At 33.3% G+C, this 20,969-nt stretch overlaps 1 protein-coding gene across 1 annotated transcript in view; it reads left to right on the top strand.

The window, feature by feature from the left end:
• Positions 1–20,969, top strand: part of LOC112912724 (low-density lipoprotein receptor-related protein 1B-like) — a 1,003,376-nt gene that overhangs the window by 888,981 nt on the left and 93,426 nt on the right. The window contains exons 42-44 of the mRNA XM_072745081.1: positions 14,877–15,069; positions 15,672–15,797; positions 20,015–20,143. Coding sequence (XP_072601182.1) covers positions 14,877–15,069; positions 15,672–15,797; positions 20,015–20,143 — 448 coding nt within the window. The remainder of the gene's footprint in view (positions 1–14,876; positions 15,070–15,671; positions 15,798–20,014; positions 20,144–20,969) is intronic.

Genomic DNA, 20,969 nt, shown 5'->3' with positions numbered 1-20,969 from the left:
TGTGTGTGTGTGTGTGTGTGTGTGTGTTGTGTGTAATGAACTATTACTCAGCCATCTAAAATAATGGAATCTTGTTATTTGGAATGATGTGGATGAAGCTAGAGTGTATTAATGCTAAATGAAATGAGTCCATCAGGGAAAGATAAATACCATATGATTTTGCTCATATGTGGAATTTAAGAAACAAAACAGATGAACATAGAGGAATGAAAAAAAAGAGAGAGAGAGGGAAGAAAACCATAAGAAACTCTTAACTATACAGAAAAAGCTGAGGGTTTCTGGAAGGAAGGTGGATGGTGGATGGGCTAAGTGGGTGATGGGTATTGAGAAGGACACTTGTGATACACACTGGGTGTTATATATAAGTGATGAATCACTAAATTTTACTCCTGGAACCAATATTACACTGTATGTTCACTTACTAGAATTTAAGTAAAAAATTGAAACAAAAATAAAATAAAACTGCTTATTTTTTTAAATAAAATTTCCTTCAGTGAATACAGAATGAGTCAACTCTATATTACTGGCAAATTATTGATACAACATCCAAAGCAGCTTTCTCTCTATTGGTTATCCTATCTACTTCTCTTTCCTCGGAAGGTTTAAATTCTTACAAATAATGAAGAATCATCAGTGTTATTATTTTATCAGAAGAAAACAGACCATAGGCTTTTGGCTGCCCAAGTCAATCTATTAATCTTTCTCACTCTATGTCTTTTCATAAATTGTGGATGAAGCATATACTTCATCATTTAGAAGACATTGCCCTGGATTCAGCTATGGCAGGTGGTTACAATAGCTTTAAACTTTTCTGAATATTTTGTTTTGAACATAATTCAAAGAAAGCAGTATTCCTAATATTAAAACACGATTGAAAGTACTGTAAAATGCCGGCATAATGAATCAATCTTCTCGGGAAATCTTTTTGATTAAAACATTCCATTTTCTGAGTAACACCCTGTTTTGTTGGTTTAAATCAGTAAAGTCACACTGGCAGACAGGAAGGTGGCTGGAACATTAAGAAGACATTAACCCACTTCCCAAGGTTGAGCTTTATAATTGTGAACTGTCAGAACAGTGTTGCTTTCCAGATTCATTTTTCCTTCAGAAATATTCAGTGAACAATTTTTAAAAATGATTATGACAGATAAAAGGAAAATGTGTTTATAGAGCTTGAGCTTTTTAAGCAATAGCTGAATAAAATAGAAAAATACCAAGGTTGTTTTCATGGACTCCTTTACTATTAACAGTCTCTATGATTACTCCACCTATTCTTTTAATAATCTCTGAAGTCTTTATTAGTCTAACTCTCTTGTCTTTAGGTCACTAGCTCTGTATGTGTGTGTCTGTGTGTGTGTGTGTGTGTGTGTGTGCACGCACGCGCGCGTGAGAGAGATAGAATAGAACATTTAGGGAGTCATGGCTTGATACAGGAAACCTTATTTTCTAAACTTGGTTCAGTAACTTACTTGGTGCACTTTGAAGCTATTTCCTGGTATTAAAATACAAGAAAATTATTTTTTGAAAATTATTAAATATATTTTAACATATTAAAAATATATTGAAAATCTTATATCATGGGGTAATTAAGGACAACTAATTTAAGTTTCTTCTCTTACATTTAACATATTTATTTTACTTTTTTAACAAAAATTCTTAAAAGGCTACAAAAGTAGACAGAATAGTGCAGTGTATCCCATGTACCAGTCACCTAACTTCAGTAGTTGTTAATATATAGTAAGTTTTGCTCCTTAAATACCTCCTCACACTTGGATGATTTTGAAGCATATCTTAGGCATTTAAACATTGCATCTGTAAGAATTTTAGCTTGTAACTGTAAATGATAGGGAATTATTTTCCTATATTTAGTTTTCATAGTCAAAATACTTATATTGTATCTTAAATAAACTTCCTTAATTCATCATATTATTCAGTTAAAATGTTTACAATTGTTTTTTTTAAATCGAGTCTGAATCATAATTTATATAAAATAAATTCACTGAATTTAAGTATACAATTTAGTGACTCAAAAAATGTGTAAGACCGTATAATTACTACCACAATCATAGTACATTTCTATCACTCCACAATGTTTCCTCATATACTTTCATTGGCTAGGACATATGATTGGTGCATGTGTAATGAAAAAAAACCTGTTAAAGTTTTCCAAAGTGACTACACCATTTAACTGACCTACCAATGGTATATGAGAGTTTCAGTTACTCCACATTCTCACCCACTCTTAGTATCTCATTGTGGCTTTAATTTGCACTTTCTTATGCTAATAATGTTGAGTATCTTTTCATGTGGTACTGTCCACTTGTTTATTTTCTTTATGAAATAGCTGTTAGCATCTGTTTTTGGTCTTTATTTACCTAATTTTTTTTAATTGCCTTTTCATGACTGAGTCCTAAGGTGTTTTTTTAAATTTACTTTGATTCTAAGTACTTTGCCTGAAAAATATGATATACATATTTTCTCCTACTCTGTGGCTTGCCTTTTATTCATTTATTTTTTTGTTTCAGTAATATATCTGAAGGGGAAAAAAGTTTAATTTTGATGATTTGAATTTATCAGTTATTTCTTTTATGGCTTATGCTATTTGTATTTATCTAGGAAATTTTTGCCTACCTGAAGATAAAAAAATATATTATTCTATTTTCTTTCAGAAGTTTTATAATTCCAGGGGGAAACAATTCAGGCTTTCACCAATAAGTAATATGTTAGCTTTATTGTATTTATTGATATCCTTTAGCGATATTATGTAATTCCCTTCTATTTCTAATTTGCTGATGTTATCAAGAATGGGTTTTCATTTTCATCAAATGCTTTTTCTTCATCTATGATATGATATATGTTTTTTTCTGCTTTATTTTAGTTATATATATATACTGAATTATAATTAATTGCTTTTTGATTATTAAAATAATCATGAATTCCTGAGATAAACTATATTTTATCATCATGTGTTTTTGTTTCCGTACATGAGATCTGAATAATTAATTTATTGTTTAAAATATTTGCTTGATAGTCATAACAAATATTGATATGTAATTTATTTCCTTGTAATGTCTTTGTTAGATTTAGGTGTTAGGGTTATTCTACATAGATAGATATAGATATAGATATAGATATAGATATAGATATAGATATAGAAATATGTATGAGTAGTACCATGCTAACATAGGTATGTTAGGCTTATTTTATATATATATATATATATATATATATATATATATATATAGGCTTATATATAAGCCTAATATAATAGGCTTATTATATATATACATATATATATATAGGTATGTTATACATAGGTATGTATGACTACTTCATGTGTTTTTGTGTATTTTTATAAAAACCAAAATGTATTATTTTGATGTATAGTCTTTAAATTTATTTTTTAAGAGCAGATATTGTATTTTGCTCTTTTTTTCTTTTTCTTACCTCTATGCTGTCATAATTAAGGGCATTGTTTCTGGAGCTTAGAATCAAATCATGTCTCCATGACTTCTTCCTTCTCTTCCTCCTTCTTTTTCTTTTTAAACAGATTGACTAAAATATCATTTCATACCATATGATTCACCCTTTTAAATTGAACATGCAATAAAATGCTTTTAGTATATTCATATAGTTGTGCAATCATTATCACAATCAATTTTAGAGCATTTCATCACACTACGGAGAAACCTTGCATCCTCAGCCATTGATCCTTGGCTTCCCTCCTCCTATCCGTTGGCAACCATGAATCCATCTACTACTGTCTCTACAGATTTGTCTATCCTGGATATTTCATATAAATAGAACATATGGTCCTTTGCTATTAGCTTTTTCCATGTAACAAATGTTTTTGAAGTTCATTAATTTTATTACATATATATATATAATAGAGTATGAGAAAGGAATTGAGTGTGACAGTAGAGGGAGTCAGGTTGTTGTAGGGAAATCAAGATAAGTCTCCCTAATTGAAAAAAAAATGATTTTGAGCTAAAGGGGTGAACCAGTTGGCCAGGTAGCTATTTTGGGCACCAGTCTCTCAGACAAAGGGAGCAGCCTGTGTGAAACTTTGTATGTGCTTTGTATATTTGAGACATAATCAGATCACTGTGACCAGAATAGAGAGAGCTTGAATATAGAGAATTGTAGGTGATAATTCCAGAGAGGTAACAGGGATCAGGTCATATAAGACATCATAGACTATTTCAAGGATTTTGAAGGGTCTTGAAAAAGATTAGATGTATAGATACACTCACATCTGGTTGTAAGAATGTTGTTACTACATTTTGTGTGTTCATGTTAATTTTTTTGTTTTGAGTTTTTGTTTCATTTAATTGACTTCTATTCAATAAGATGAATTTTAAATTAAGACACATTTCTACAGTATGTTTCTTAATTTTAAAGATTATAGGCAATCACACTTAACTGTTTAAGACTTTTTGCAATTCTAAAATTAAGCGGCATTTTACAAGAATGTATTATCACTCAAGAAACTGATGACAGTGTTTACTTCCGAGGAAAAGGATGTGAGGTTGGAAGTTGGAGGTGGAAAGGAGTATGTGCAGGATTATTGCAATTGTTAAAAATAAGTTCAACTCATTTTGTATGTAAATTATGCTTTGATAAAGTCAGTTTAAAAGAAAACTATATGTAAAGAAGATGTGGATATGAAAGTATATACAGATCCTATGGTAGTTTTCATTGAGTTTTTATTTTTTCAACACTTATGTCTTTTAATTTAATTAATAAAGAGGAATTTTAAGATGATGTTAGTATGTATTTATGAAAATTCAAATAGATTTTTATTAACTCACCTTGCTACCAACATATAATTTTATAAATATTTTCACATTTACTAAAGTGACTTTGGAGTAGCCAGTGGCCATATATATAAAATTTAACAAATATAATGTATCAGTAATATAGTAATATCATATATTATAATTTTATATATCAATAGTAATATAATATTAATAAATAAAACCGCTTAAGTAAACATTTTGGATATAAATTTCAATCACAAATATTTCATTACTTTCTCAAAGTGACTTTTAACAAATCAAATAAGGTTTTTTGTTGTTGTTGTTTTGTTTTGTTTTGATTAGCAATCATGAAACTGTTTAGAGCAATATGATCCAGAGAGATATAAGAGATATAACATCTCTCCTTACATAAACAACAAAAAGTTTTGATTTCCAAAACTGAAAATCCGTTGTAGTTTTTTTTTTTTTAAGATTTTATTTATTTATTTATGAGAGACATAGAGAGAGGCAGAAGGAAAAGCAGACTCCCTATGGGGAGCCTGATGTGGAACTCGATCCCAGGACCCTGGGATCACAACCTGAGCCAAAGGCAGACACTCAACCACTGGGCCACCCAGGCGCCCCTCCGTGTGGTTCTAACACTTTAGGAAAGCCAGCATCAATGTAATATGACTGCTTAATTAAAATCACTGTTTTTTAATTTTCTCTCAAAATAAATAAATTGGCATAACCTTTGTGGCTCTTGGTAGAAATTTCCAGTTGACATCCAACCAAGAAATGAAGTGAAACTCAAGGATTTTACCAAAACAGATATTAATTTTACCTCTAAGCATAGGTTTGACGATGTGATAATCACAGAAGTTGAAAAAGCATTGTTTACAAATGGAAATCTATTGTAAAAGTTTATTTTTAAGTTGATTATTTATCATTTGTAACACTTTGGAAAATAAGAATGGGACTCAAAGAATTTAAAAATACTTATTTTACAAGCCTATCTCATTGCTACCATGTCATGTAAAAATAATTACAGCAAACATTTATGAAAAGCTAACTATGTAACAATGCTAAATGTTTTGTATTATTTAACAGGTTTTAAAATTTTATTATATATATTCTGCTTTTGTTAATAAGAAGAAAAAGAGGCCTGGAGAAGTGAAATAACAAGTCTCAGTTTGCATGATAAGAAAAGGTTCGAAAACAGACCCAAATATTCTGACTTCAGAGACCAGGGTGATAATCTTAGGCTATTCTTTCTTTTCAAATGTAGCATTAAATTAGTTTCTACCCTGCCCATGTACAGTTTTATTCAGACATATGCTGGAAAGCACATCTTCATTAATACAAATAAGCATCCTTTTGTGCAGGACACCTCTTTCTTTCTTTCTTTCTTTCTTTCTTTCTTTCTTTCTTTCTTTCTTCCTTTCTTTTTTTTTTACAATCTTTCTTTTTTTCTTACAATGTAACATCTAAGATAATAATTGATTTTTGTTAGATATTCAGTAAATCCCAGTTTGAAAAATGAAGACTGGCATTTTAGTATAACTTTGACATATGAGGCTTTGATTTAATATATACTTCTTTGACTACCTCTTCACTTTTTCTAGTAAAATATTAAAATGCCAGGAGAGTTGTATTTAGACAATGATCTAGAGAGTAACAGCATTGAAATATTTATCAAAGGCATGAATGTGATCCTGAGAAGATTATGCCTACAGTTCTTCGGTAGAACACATATTTAGTAATACTGTTTTACAAAGAAAAGATTATATCTTTGGGTACACAACCAAATAAAGTACAAAGCTGAGTTCAAAGTTCATAAAAATATACCTTTAAAAAAATAGGAAGTGAAAGAAAGAAACCCAAACACAAGAAGCAAGGTTTTCTATTCACTGTTTTATGAACTGATTTGATAATCATCGCATGTTAAATATGTTCTATTCTAAGCACTTGAGTCACAAAAACGAAAAGATAGAATTGTTGCTTTCAAATATTTTACCCTTGCCAGGGATATGGATAAAATATAAGTCCTTATGAAATTCTCTGTTGAGTGTTACAATAAATATGTGTAGAAACTGTCTGGATATGCAGAGGAAGGAGTCATTTGGCTGTGGCCAGCAAGGAGAGAGTTCTCAAGGAAGTCACTCCTGAATGGGTCTCATGGTGGACATTTTTGGGAGGAATTCAGAGCAGAAATAACTTATGGAAAAATATATTCAGGTTTTCTTTTATGTTTACTCTTTATCAATACAATCATCTTATGATTCTCAAACTGTCTAATATATATACCTTAGAATTTGGACAATTTAATACTGCAATCATATATGAAGGCACACAAAACATTAGAAACCTGCTCAAATTCCAGTTAGGATTGGTTATAACATTTCAGGGATATCACAGTTTATTCTTCTTTTTAGTCATCTCAGTGACCTTAAGGAATATCCCATCCTTTCTCTTTTCCTTAAAATAAGAGCAAGACTGAGTCATTGCCTTTTATTTTTTATTATATATTAGAGGACTGAATTCCAAGAAGCCAAATGGCTTATTTGGGGGGAAATAATGAGCCTCAGAATAGGGTTCCCTTCTACTACTTCTTTCAGGCGTATCCTTGAGATCTTTTCCTTGCTTTCTTCCACCTGTTCTTGGCCCCCAGCAGACTTTCTTGGAGTCACCTGACTTGTCCTCTGGCATCTGGTTGAGTATAGTCAACAGAGAGATCAGAAAGAGAGAGTATAAAATCAAAATAATTCATTCTCTAATCTTTCTCTAGGATGGGTTTACCTCTTTAACTGAGGCTGGTAACACAATAGGTGGTCTTTTAGAGGATTGCTGTGAATGTTGTTCTTTTCAAATTTGGTTGGACACTGAGGACGTTTTGATACTTCATATTCGTCACACACACTCAGGCAACTTAAATGCAGCCAGCTATTCTGAAATTAGATATTTCTCAGTTTTGAGTTTCTGATTTACCACATCACCATTCTCTCCAAAGCTAAAGCAACAGCAGATGTTTCTTTGCAACCTATAACACTTTGTCATGCCTGACCATATAGCAGGGGCCAAGTTGTTATTTCTTTTAATGATCGCTTACCATCTTGTCAGTGAGGCAGTCAACTGGGGTGTTTGGGAAGCTTTCTATTTGCTTGGCTTTTAAATCATTTAGTTTAACATTTAGCATCTGGGTGCTGGAAATAAGTTGTCTGGTTTATAAAACTGTATTTTTGTATTCTCTCATTGGTTCTAGTGCTACCAATAAGGCACCAGGGAAGTTTCAAGATGGAAAATCATATGATTAGTGATTAAATTTCTGATACATAATTTCAAGTCTATGTGGTATCACAAATTTAATTGTCTATCTAGAGGACACATGTGAGATCAAGTGACTGTATCAAGAAATGCATTTTCTAAATGACCATAAATTCTTATGTTGAAACATGAGCCTATTTATAGGTTCAAGGTGAAAATGCCTCAAAATTATGCCATAATGGTACATTACCATATAACATGGTAAAGTGCAGTTTTTGATGACAGAGCTTTTGCACTGTAAATGAAGATGCTGATTAGGCTTGCAAGGTGCAGTATTTGTGAACTTATGATAAAAATGTTTTAACTTGGAGATGAGAAAGTATAATGTAGTGGGTTTCACATCTCTGTTCGACATGGAACTCTAACTGGTGGAATGAGATGTCTGGAGTCAGCTCATTCTTAGTAGACCCTATTGTACCCTATTAAAGCAACATGCATAATTATAGACTGGTTTTAATGTTACTTTTTTCCTCTTTCTCTGTGTCAGCAGAAGTAGAGAAGTAAACTACTAGACTCAATAAGTATTAAAATTCATAAAGATTGCTGTATGCTAAATAGACTTTCGGTACCATAGAAAAAATTTGTCATGAGACTAGCTATTTGTCCTTCATTAAAAAGACAACTAATTTTATTTACATCTAATTATTAGAATTTTGCTTTCATTCTTAGTGATTCATCAATGTGTATATTTTGTTTATGCAAAATATGATACTGGATAGAAAAGGGAATCGAAGGTGTTACTATAGTTTCTAACTTGAAGGAGCATGGATAAAATAATAAAGACAGTACATACATACATGCCAATATATGAAGAAGAATTTCTCCACTTTCTTTGACTAAAGCAAATTTTATATGTAGAATTGAAATCAGATCTCAATTGATTTGGGTCTGAAATAGGCTCCAATCACTCAATAAATCTGTGACTGTGGATTGATTGTTAAGCTTCAGTCTTTTTTTTTTTTTTTTTTTATGATAGTCACAGAGAGAGAGAGAGAGAGGCAGAGACACAGGCAGAGGGAGAAGCAGGCTCCATGCACCGGGAGCCTGATGTGGGATTCGATCCCGGGTCTCCAGGATCGCGCCCTGGGCCAAAGGCAGGCGCCAAACCACTGCGCCACCCAGGGATCCCTAAGCTTCAGTCTTTACCATTGAAATTTGGAATGAAATGATCTCTATCTTTCTGTTAATGTGAAGATTAAAATTAGGTTTGATACATGTATTATGTACCTACCCCATAAATTGCAAGCATTTGTGAAGTGTTAGTTTGTAATGTTTACCAGGAAAAAAAAAGGTAAAAAGATGAATGAATGAATGAATGAATGAAGGAATAGATGAAATGAAAAGCCTCATGAGTTTTGATAAAAAGTGAATTAGGAAGTGCTTCTTTTGCAATTACTGCTCTAATATTTGTATTCTTCACCCTTCTTAAAATATCAAGTGTTACCCTTTTTTCTGGACAAATGCACCTGATCTTAATTGGTCTCTCTGCAGCTTTTTTGTTTTTATCAAATCTGCTCTCTACAGTAGAAGCAGAATAATCTTTAAAACTACAAACCAATAAAACATGAGTTTTTAAAATTATTATTATTATTAATTATTGCTATAATTTTTGGAACAAGATTGACAGACAGCCTTGGTCTATAAGAAGGAAGGCCCTATACATTTGCCCTTCTGCCCTTTCTCCTCAGGCTCTTCATGGGATCTTTTTAGATGTCTGAGTGACCCTCATGCTCCCTTAACCTTCATTCATTTCCCCCACATTTTCTGTTCCTCCTTACTCTTGACTCTCACACTGTGTATTCCCTCTGCCCAAAGCCCTTCCTTCTGTCTTTCTCTTTTCCTCTCCTATTGACTGTTTATCATTCTCTTTTTCAGGAAAATCTTCCCAGGTAGCTATCATTTTTACTCTCGTCGCAAATAATCTTTCCTTCATCATTTTGATTTAAAAAATATATTCATTGAAATTTACAGTAGATACAAATCTTAAATGTTGGCTCTCCTAAAAGGAAGGAGTGAAACTGTTGGCTTAATCAGCTCAGGCTGCTATAACAAAATGCCATACACTGGGTGGCTAAAGCAACAGACATTTATTTTTTTACAGTCCTAGAGGCTGAAAATCAAGATCAGGGTGCCAGCATGGTCAGGATCAGGTGACAGCCCTCCTCCTGGCTTGCAGTGCTTGCTTTCTTGTGGGAGGGGGGAAAAAGGAGAATAGAGACAGATATAAAAATATATATTCTTAATTAAAAATGATGAATAATTATATTTCTGTGGTAAGATTATTTTCTTTAATTTTTCATGTCACATTCTCTCTTTTGGTGATCTCTTCATTCAACTAACAAGCATATACTCATATTTAAAGTATTGCTTTAGGGATGCCTGGGTGGCTCAGTGGTTTAACGCCTGCCTTCGGCCCAGGGTGTGATCCTGGGGACCCGGGATCGAGTTCCACATCGGGCTCCCTGCATGGAGCCTGCTTCTCCCTCTGCCTGTGTCTCTGCCTCCCTCTCTCTGTGTCTCTCATGAATAAATAAATAAAATATTTTAAAAAATAAACTATTGCTTTATTCATCCACTGATTTCATAAAGAGTTGAGAACTATATGGGTAGGCCACCTATGGTTTAGGTTTAGAAGCAAAAACTAAATAAAATGACTAGATGATAAATCCACTAATTTCCCTTTTAATCCCTCTCTTTCCATCCCACCCCCATCCATTCCCCAGTCATGGGAAACACTGTTTTTTGTCACCATAGATTAGTTTGCATTTTTTTTTTTTTTTTAGTTTATATAAGTGGTATCTTATACTATGTATTTCTTTTTTGTCTGGCTTCTTTCACTTGGCATAATTATTCGGAATCCATCCACATCATTACATGCACCAAATAGTTCATCTTTTTTTTCTCTCTCTCTCAATGGTATTACATTGTATGTGTTAAGGAAAAAAATATATCCATGACACTTGTTAAAAAACCAATGCAGGCTATTTTCAGAACCAACACAAGAGATATAAGGGAGTATTGCAATGGAATTTTGTAGTAGAGGAAAGAAATGTGCTCAACTCCAAACACAAGGAAAAGTAGAAATTTATAGTCAAGGAGCAGAGTGGGTTGTTTATGGATGGACACCTACTCTGAGGAAATATCAGAAGTAAGGGAAGATTCTGGGTACATTGACCTAACAAGATTCTTTTTTTTTTAAGATTTATTTATTTATTCATGAAAGATACAGACTGAGAGAGAGGTAGAGACATAGGCAAAGGAAGAAGCAGGCTCCTTGTAGGGAGCCGGATGTGGGACTCGATCCCAGATCCTGGGATACCTCCCTGAGCTGAAGACAGGCTCCCTACCGCTGAACCACCCAGGTGTCCCAAGGTTCTTGGTGATGGCAAGCCAAAGTGATCAGACTTCACCATGGGAGTACAAGGGATGGGGAATTTAGTTAGATATTGACAGTGATCAGATATCAAGAGTGGGGGATTCTGGCTAAACTGACTTAGTAAGATTTTTGCTAATGTTGAGTTTCTGAGGACATACCCAAGCATAAAATAATATGGATATATGCGATTTGTTTATGCATATATCTGCACATGGGCATGGAGTGGCTTCCAATTTATGCTTATTGTAGGTGGAGTTGCTATGAACATTTGTGTACAAGTCTTTATCTAGATATATGCTTTAATTTTATTGGGTAAATAAACACTAGGAAATAGAAGGGTAGATCGTATGCTAGTTATATGTTTAACTTTTTAAGAAAATGCCAAATTGTTTTCCATATTGGTAGTACCATTTTCCATTCCTACAAATTCTTCCATAACCTCACCAACACTTGGTTTGCTGGCCATTTTAACTTTATTCTAAGAATGGTGCCGTAATTTTATTTCCCTAATGTCTAATGATGACAATAACCTTTTTTATATGCTTATTTGCCACATATATACATGAAGAAAGTGTATTCTTTCTTGAATAAAGTGTCGTTTCAAAAATGCTTCCCATTCTTTATTGGATTATATATTCATTATATTTTTTTAGTTTTGGTAGGTTTTTTTCCTTAATATATATCCTTTGCTAGACCTACGTTTTGAAATTTTTTTTTAGTTTGTGACTTACCTTTTCATTGTCTTACCATTGTCCTCTGAAGTGTAGTTTTCTAATTTGATTTAGTTCATTTTATAGATCTTTTTGATCTATCATGGTTTTGATGTCATACCTAAGAAATATTTGCTGACCCCAAGATCATTAAAATTTTCTTCCATATTTTTCTTTAGTTTTAAAGTTTAAAATTTTTCATTTAGGTCTGTGATAAATTTCCAGTTGATTTCTTAATAGGATGATAGTTTATTTTTTGTGTATGCATATTTATTTATTCAAGTATCATGTTCTGAAGAAACTATCCTTTTTTAAAAAATTGTCAAAAATTAGTTATCTATACATGTATGGGTCTGTTTGTGAACTCTCTCATCTGTTTCACTGATGTATTTCTCTTTTTCTAATACTACATATATCCTCTTGGTAACTGTCAATTTATTATGTCTTGAAATGAGGTAATGTTAATCAACCAACTTATTTTTTTGCCATTTTTTTGTATACAAAATATTTTGCATTTCCATACGAAATTTAGAATCAGCTTGTCAATTTCTAGGAATTGTCTGCCGGGTTTTTATTGGGATTAGGTATAATTCACCAGTTTGAGGAGAGATGACATCTCAATAGCTTGAATCTTACAAACCATAAATAGAGTATATCTCTTTATTTATTCAGGTTTTTATTAGTTTCTCTTAACCAAATTCTATAGTTTTTAGGTTATTGTACATATTTTTTATATGTTACTAAGTATTTATTATTTGTTGATACTACTGTATAAGTTTTCTTATTTTAATTTTCAATTATTTATTGTTAATATACAGAAATTTTTATAGCAACCTTGTGTCCTATAGTTTTACTAGATATATTAGTTATCCTAAGCAGGTTTTTTTGCTTTGTAGATTCTATTAAATTTTTTATGTAGAGGATTAGATTATGTTATCTGAAAATAAATTCAGTTTGATTTCTTCCTCTTCTCCTCTCCCATCTGGAAAAAAAATAAAATTGTTTTCTTGCCTTATTATTCTGCCTAGACACTGTAGGACAAATTTGAGTAGAAGGGAGAGTGATCATTCCTCTTGTTCCTAGTTTAATATCTATTCTGAGTCTTTATCAGGAATGGCTGTTAGATCTTATAAATAATTTCTTTGCATTTATTAAGATCTTCATATGTGTTGTCACTTTTGTTTTGTTAATATGGTAAATTATACTGTTAGTTTTTTTAATGTTAAATTAATCTTTATTTCTGGGATAACCCCCCCTTCATCATTATGTATTATCTATTTTATGGTTCTCAAATAGCCATTTATTTTAAATTTTATTGATTTTTCTCTATTGTTTTTTTCTGTTTTCTATTTCTTTGATTTCTCTACTTTTATTTTCCTTTCTATACTTTAGGTTTAACTTTTTATTGTTTTCTTCTAGTTTTTTAGGATGGACACTGAGGTCATTAATTTGAGACATTTCTTTTTCTTTTGTATCTTGTCTTGTAGTCGCTAGTGGCAAATTTTTCATATTTCCACTAAAATACCTGAGCTGTGTTCTAGGAAATGGTTAAGCTATTTGGAAAGAATTTGATCCTTTGAGTTCTTCCTTTAAGTTTTGTTAGACAGGAGTAAAGCAGAGTTAGTCTGGGGTTAATTTATATTTCTCATTGCTGAGGCAAGACTCTTCTAGGTACTCTATTCAGACTCCCTATTAATTGGAAAGTTTTCAAGTCTGGTTGGTATTAACAGGCACGATTCATGGACCTGTGTGAATATCGGAACTCTTCTCTCTGATCCTTTTGTATGGCCCTTTCATCAACCCCAATTTGCTTCAGATGCATATGCTTGTGCTTAGTACTTGGCTGACTCCTCTAGGAGAACCCTTTGCAGATATCTAGAGTTCTCTTTATGTTACATTCTCTTCTCTGACACTCTACCCTATGAGATCTAACCTACTGGCCTCCTTTAATTCTCAGCCCTACCCCTCTCAGGGAGTTGTCTAGGTTCTGTTGGGTTCTTTTGTACTTTGATGCTACCTGAATCTCTCAGGCATTTAGCCATGGCCATCATGAGACTCACTCAGTTTATTTCCTAAGTTAATTAGGAATCATTGTCCTTTCTCACCTTATGTCCAATGTGCTGAAAAGACTTGTTTTATATATTTTATTCATTTTTTAGTTGTTTTATTCAGAAGATAAATCTAGTCCTTTAATATGGTCTAAGTGGAAGTTTGGTCATTACTTTTAAACTTTTATTGCCAATTCATGTATATCTGGTTTAGTTATTCATGGTGAAAGATTCCTGAGGGAAAAACCTGAGTCTTATAGTTCTTTATATTCCTTTTATAATTCTGATAGCTTGATGAGTGTTCACTGAATGACTGATGATTCTTATTAAAGGACAGTGCTTATTAGTAATCATAATCTCATATTTTTGACCTGGTGATTTTGTTTTATAGTGCTGAAAAAATGCTGTTGCTTATATGGACTAAATGATCAGTAAATTGTGATATACTAAAAATATTAAGTAGACACGTTATAAAAACTAGGAATGATTAAAACATTTAAAATAAACTATAAAGAATTTTATGATACATTTAGTAAAATGCATCTTTTAAATGATGATTTTCATTGATTAAATGCAACTAATCTTAATCTTTTAAAAAAATTTTTTGAAGCAAAAATAGATGTGGAGATAGAAATGTCTATATATTCATTTAAAAAACATATATTTAAATTTATTTCAGGTGATTGTCAAATCTGGTCCAGGAACTTTCCTCAGTTTGGCTGTTTATGACAATTATATCTTCTGGTCAGACTGGGGAAGAAGAGCTATTCTGCGTTCCAACAAGTACACAGGAGGAGAGACAAAAATTCTTCGTTCTGATATTCCACATCAACCAATGGGAATCATAGCTGTTGCCAATGACACCAATAGCTGTAAGTTACACTAGAAACTTAATGTATTTCTTAATTATATAATCTTTGGAAAAAATTATGTTTTCCAGTAATACTTAGTTGGATTTTTTTAACGTTTCTGGAGATAGTGTTCAGGATTTGCCTATTCAATATATTAAAATTCTCTGAAAGGCTCAAGGTAATTTCTGTAGTTCTTCATTTTTCACCAGAAGACAATTCCTTTTTACTTACTTGTTTCTGGAAATTTATTCTCTCTCACTCTAAATCTTCGAACATTCAAATCAAGTCGTTTCCATGAAAATAATACTTCTTGCTAAATAAGCTTTACCTTGGGCTGAAAAGTTCTTTAATCACTGAAATACCTACAAAAATTGCAGCTTAAGGCATCAGTATGTGTTTTAGTTCATTTGATGCCATGGCATCCTTGACAAATGTTCTAGAAGATGTAGTGGCTTATGTTGCATGCTTTTCTAATGTTTTTACCTCTTATGATGTTTGGATTTTCCAAAGTCCTGAATATTCCTTGTTTATATCTTTGAGAGGGGCAGCCTAACAGTTTACTGTTAATCTAACAAAGAATAGAAATTCAGTATAAAATGTTACCAATAGTCTCTTCATTGCAGGTGAACTTTCTCCATGTTCATTATTAAATGGAGGTTGCCATGATCTGTGCCTTTTAACTCCTAATGGGAGAGTGAATTGTTCCTGCAGGGGGGATCGAATACTGCTAGATGACAACAGATGTGTGAGTAAGTAAAGACAATTGAAATGTGATATGACATAACTACTCAAAAGGCATACATGGATATTGAAATTGTCTTGATATTCATGAAATTGTACTCTCTTCCAATCCTAGAGGCCCAGTTGGCATATCTTTCTATTCTAAAAAGAACTCAATTCACCACTCTACTTAGTTGTTACACCATATGATAGATAATGATAACCAGAACAGTGACAAATGGTGTATCCCCTATTGTGGGCTGGAAGGTGTTTGACGAGTTAGAGAAATACCTGCAAAGTACCTGAAAACTTGTGATTACAACTTTGAGAATTAAGTCAATAGCAAAATTAATTAAATCTGAAATAAACCAATATATAGGCAGTAGATCAGTAACCTTGTAGTAAAACCACTCAGTCTGTCACAGTATGTAAATGAGAGAGAATGGTTCATGCAGCTTATTTGTAATCATTTCCAAACGGTTAATTAAGAATGTAACATTGCAGCCTTGCATGATGTTTATACCTCCCAAAAGGCATTACAATCTTTAATTAGTACCATTACAGTATACACTTATTAGCAGCTAAGTTTTCAAACTGTTTCCAAAATAAATAAGGGTTCAAGTGTTCCAATATTGCCATGAGAAATTAGCCAGTAACATAAAGAATGTTAATTTATCTTTAACATTAAGACTATTTGTGTATTAGAAAGACAAGAGACATCTTGTTGGAAATTAGTGAACTCGCTCTCAGGATGTGGCAATTGTTTTACTTTTTTTTTTCTCTTTTCATCCATATCCTCATCTTATATCTTCATCTTAGAAAATCAACAGAGGTAGATATGTCTACATTATAAAAATAAATATCAAATAGTATAAGTATATTTCATCTTTATCTTTAGTCTTTTTTTGGTCTTTATTTACCAGAGGGATCTTCTCTTTTATCTGTTGTGTACTTTAATACAAGCACTTTAACATCCTGTTCTTTACCTTGAAAACTATTGCACCTAATACAAGAATATAGACATATGTTTTCACTTTACAATTTGGTACTACAACCCAAAGGGCACCTCTTAGTGAAAGAAAGGGCACCTCTGACTTTTATTTAAGACTGTGCCAAAGCAAACGGGAATGATGCAATTGGTCAGTGAACTTTAAATGAAGACAGCCAGTTTTAATAATTCGAGCCTCAAATTCCCATAATTCTTAGTAACCTAACACTTCCTTGAATTGCTCGGGTAATTGCTTAAACTCTTTCAGTTTGCTTTTGTGGTTTCAGCTGTAATGGTCTGGATCTGATGCCATCTGTAAGCCTGGAGTGTTAGTCATGCATTAGAATCACTCATGTTTCTTTCACAGGTCACTACAGGCCAGTAGAAAAGCAATGCCTCTAGTCAAAACAGCAAGGCTTATTTGTATACAGTGGATGCCTGTCCTTGCTCCAAAATAGATTAGATACATCTGTCCCTACTAAGCCACCTGCTTCTCTCTATTGATGAGAGGGGATAATTCAGAAAGAAAACTATCTTTTAAACAAGCACAGTTGTATTCACATGCAACTACAGAGTGATATTTGATTCTTCAGAGCTGACAGACCTTTATAGAAGCATCCTGGATCCATGGTGCATTCATACTGAAATCCTGTGGCCCAGCAGAGAGAGATTGGAAAGTAACTTCTTGTCAAATCCATCTTTGGAAACGAAGATGTCTTTGGCATGTCTATATCCACATCTGAGTTAGTTCACCCAGAGCAGTTCGTGAATGTTAATGGCAGGGTTGAAGGGGGGAAAGGCACCACCCTCAGGACAAGGGAGGGAAAACCATGTGTTGTCATAACTCTTGACAAAAAGATTAGGCAATTCCACTTTATACAAGGTTCCTATTTTTATTTATTTATTTATGATAGTCACAGAGAGATAGAGAGAGAGGCAGAGACACAGGCAGAGGGAGAAGCAGGCTCCATGCACCGGGAGCCTGACGCGGGATTCGATCCCGGGTCTCCAGGATCGCGCCCTGGGCCAAAGGCAGGCGCCAAACCGCTGCGCCACCCAGGGATCCCTATACAAGATTCCTAACCTTATCAACATCCACAATAGAAGTAAGAATAACAAATATAATTGAAGTAATTACCTCGTGAGAGAATAAGAGGACAGCTGAACCACATTTTTGTTTCTGCGAAGAAGCATAAAACACTCAATGCTAGTTCGAATGAACATACCTAAGCAAGAGTTTTGCTTATATAAGGCTTGATTTTATGTAATAAAAACATTTTTGTTATGAATATTTTTTCCCTCAAAGTCATAATGATTATAAAAGCAAAATTTGCATCTTCAATCATAACAGTTAATTCTCATTAGAAGTGAGAAGTTAAACAAGATGTGTTGAAAGTAGATAGAATAAATTGGGAACATCAGTAGCCTCCCAGTAAATGGATTTTGTTCAGTTCCTGCTTGAATGTGATCATGTGCAGCAATGTCAGTACCCTTCTTAATGCTTGTTCCTTTAAATCTAACAATATTTTTAGATTTTTAAATTCTTTGTTACTTTCTCTAAATTGACTTTCTACCTGACCAGTTGAATTTCGACTGTACCAAGAAAAAAATACCATTGAAAGATTTTAATTAGAAGTCATCAGTAGATAGACCAATAGATAATCTGTAAAAATGAGATGCATTCTAGGACTAACAAAGAAATAAAACACTGGAAACTTCAAATAGTATTAGTAGCTGTGTAATTGAATATTTCTAAAATACAACTTTCAAAAGAAATTGATAGTAAATTATAAAATTAAGCTATGTTTTCTGCATTAATAGAGATAAATGAATTCCAATTACCTCCAATATAATTAGTATGACTGGATTTCACTGTACAATTATTCAACAAGCAATGGAGTGAGTACAAGCAAATAACACATGATGCAACCACAAAATCGAATTCTAAGTGTTTACTGGTAAATCTATTATTTAAGAATAAAAACAGGTCCGTTTTGCCCCAGAAGATCTTTTCTAAAATAAGGGTCACATACTGGCATTCCAGGGATGAAACCTAGCTGTAGAAAGATGGGTGTTTGTTTGTTTGTGAGTACTTTGTTGCCATTGGTCTGTGCTCACAGATTGGGCAAGTCACATAAAAACTCAGACTTTTTGGGATCCCTGGGTGGCACAGCGGTTTGGCGCCTGCCTTTGGCCCAGGGCGCGATCCTGGGGACCCGGTATTGAGTCCCACGTCGGGCTCCCGGTGCATGGAGCCTGCTTCTCCCTCTGCCTGTGTCTCTGCCTCTCTCTCTCTCTCTCTCTGTGACTATCATAAATAAATTTTAAAAATTAAAAAAAACTCAGACTTTTCATTTTTTACAAAAAACTGGAGATTTAGAAGTGGGACATTATGGCAGTGGTCATTTGGAGCCTATAAACTTCTCGGGCACATGCTTTTCAGCTTGTCAGTCTCCTTCAGTTCAACCACAGTTTCCTGTGCACCTCAAGGAGTAGATGCTGGCCCAGTGTGCAGTTCTGCCCCCTGGTACCTCTCACTGTGGGCAGAACAAAAGGCCGATGAGGATACTTTTAACAATTCCAGGACTTCTGAATGGGGAAAGCTGCTACAGAGATTTCTTCCAAAGGTAGCTGAGGAGGGAGATCAGTTGGAGGTAGATTTAAATAAGATGAATCAAGTCAGGCATTAAAAAATGAGAACTCCACACTTGAAACTAATATAACATAGAGCATCAACTATACTCAAACAAAAATAAAGAAATCAAAATGTTAAGTCTGTGTACTGAAAAAATCAGTGTATTAAAGAATATATTATAGTTTCCAATAAGAAAATAAAAAACACAAGAAAAACCTTCTCTCAATATGTACAGAGCTCATTTAACTGACTCTTTTTGACAATTTATTTTTAAGGTAGTTGCTAAGCAAAATGCATAAATATAGTCACCCAAATTTAAGCCCATCCTTCTTTCCATGCATATACAGTCACAAAATAATTAGCAAGACATACAACTAAGTATAAAAGAAAAATGAAGTGAGGCAACTCCCCAAAATTTTAGAAAGGGAATGTGAAAACAGCAAACAAAAAGGTGTTCCTTTAATTTTTTTTTGTAAAGAAATTCCAGAAACCCTTGCCCTTTATTTGACTTTATATTTTGATAAATTTTAGTTTAGTTTTGTAATGAAGATTAAGGGAAACAGTTGTGATGGTATGAGAAATGTTTGCTATTGAGTCAAAACATTGTCTTTTTTCCCCTTCAGCTAAAAATTCCTCTTGCAACATGTATTCAGAGTTTGAGTGTGGAAATGGAGAGTGTATTGACTATCAGCTCACCTGTGATGGCACACCTCACTGTAAGGATAAGTCAGACGAGAAACTGCTCTACTGTGGTAAGTGTCTGATATGTGATGCATGTTCACTTCAGAGAGAAGTTTGTAATTATTTTCATAATTTTTGGTTTGATTGTCTCCATTTCATTTATACATATGATTTCCTTAATGTCTCTCATTAACATGTGGCTATAAGGCAATTAATTGAGTTTGGCTTTGTGTTCTTGTTCAAATGGGACTTCTTACGTCCTATTTGATACCTACCATAGTCAGTGAAGAATTTCCTCATAGCCTTCCACCTACAAAGTACAAGTTTAGATGCCACAGGGGCCTTTCTTTTAAGCTGTCTAGTTATTCATCATGTAGTGATAGGTTTTAGGCTTACATTCTTAAAAATGGAAGGCAGAAATATTAGTTATTGGTACATACTGTAAGTTTACTCGGCAGCAAAGGTCGACCAGCATGTTGTTGAATTGATATCAAAGTGTTGTCCCTATTCTTGTCTCCAGGATTGGCTCAGGGTTAGTGTCTTTCGGTACAAAGGATGATTGCATTAGCCATCCTCCCCATCAAGGGTGGAATTCCTCCAGCTGTGTCTCTGTAGGTGGCACCAAGTGATGGTCAACCTTTCACTCTTTCTTGGGAGTAGAGATTAGCTTTTTGAACCCAGTAGGCAATTGATATTTGCCTTCATTACAACAATATTTCACCTGGAAACTTCTGTGTGTGTAATCATTGATAGTTACTGTAGAACTGTTCCGGATTTTTTCTAAATTGGTATGATTTATTTCTGCGCTATAATATTAGAGTATTGGCATTGTATGCTCTGTAAAATTCAGGAATCTGTATCTGGAATTGCTGTATCTGGTGTCTGATTTTCTCCTTT

This window comes from Vulpes vulpes, unplaced genomic scaffold (genome assembly GCF_048418805.1).
Source record: "Vulpes vulpes isolate BD-2025 unplaced genomic scaffold, VulVul3 Bu000000626, whole genome shotgun sequence".
In the NCBI taxonomy this organism is placed as follows: domain Eukaryota; kingdom Metazoa; phylum Chordata; class Mammalia; order Carnivora; family Canidae; genus Vulpes; species Vulpes vulpes.
The sequence above is the reverse complement of the archived record's forward strand: the minus strand, read 5'-3'. Positions and strand labels throughout refer to the sequence as shown.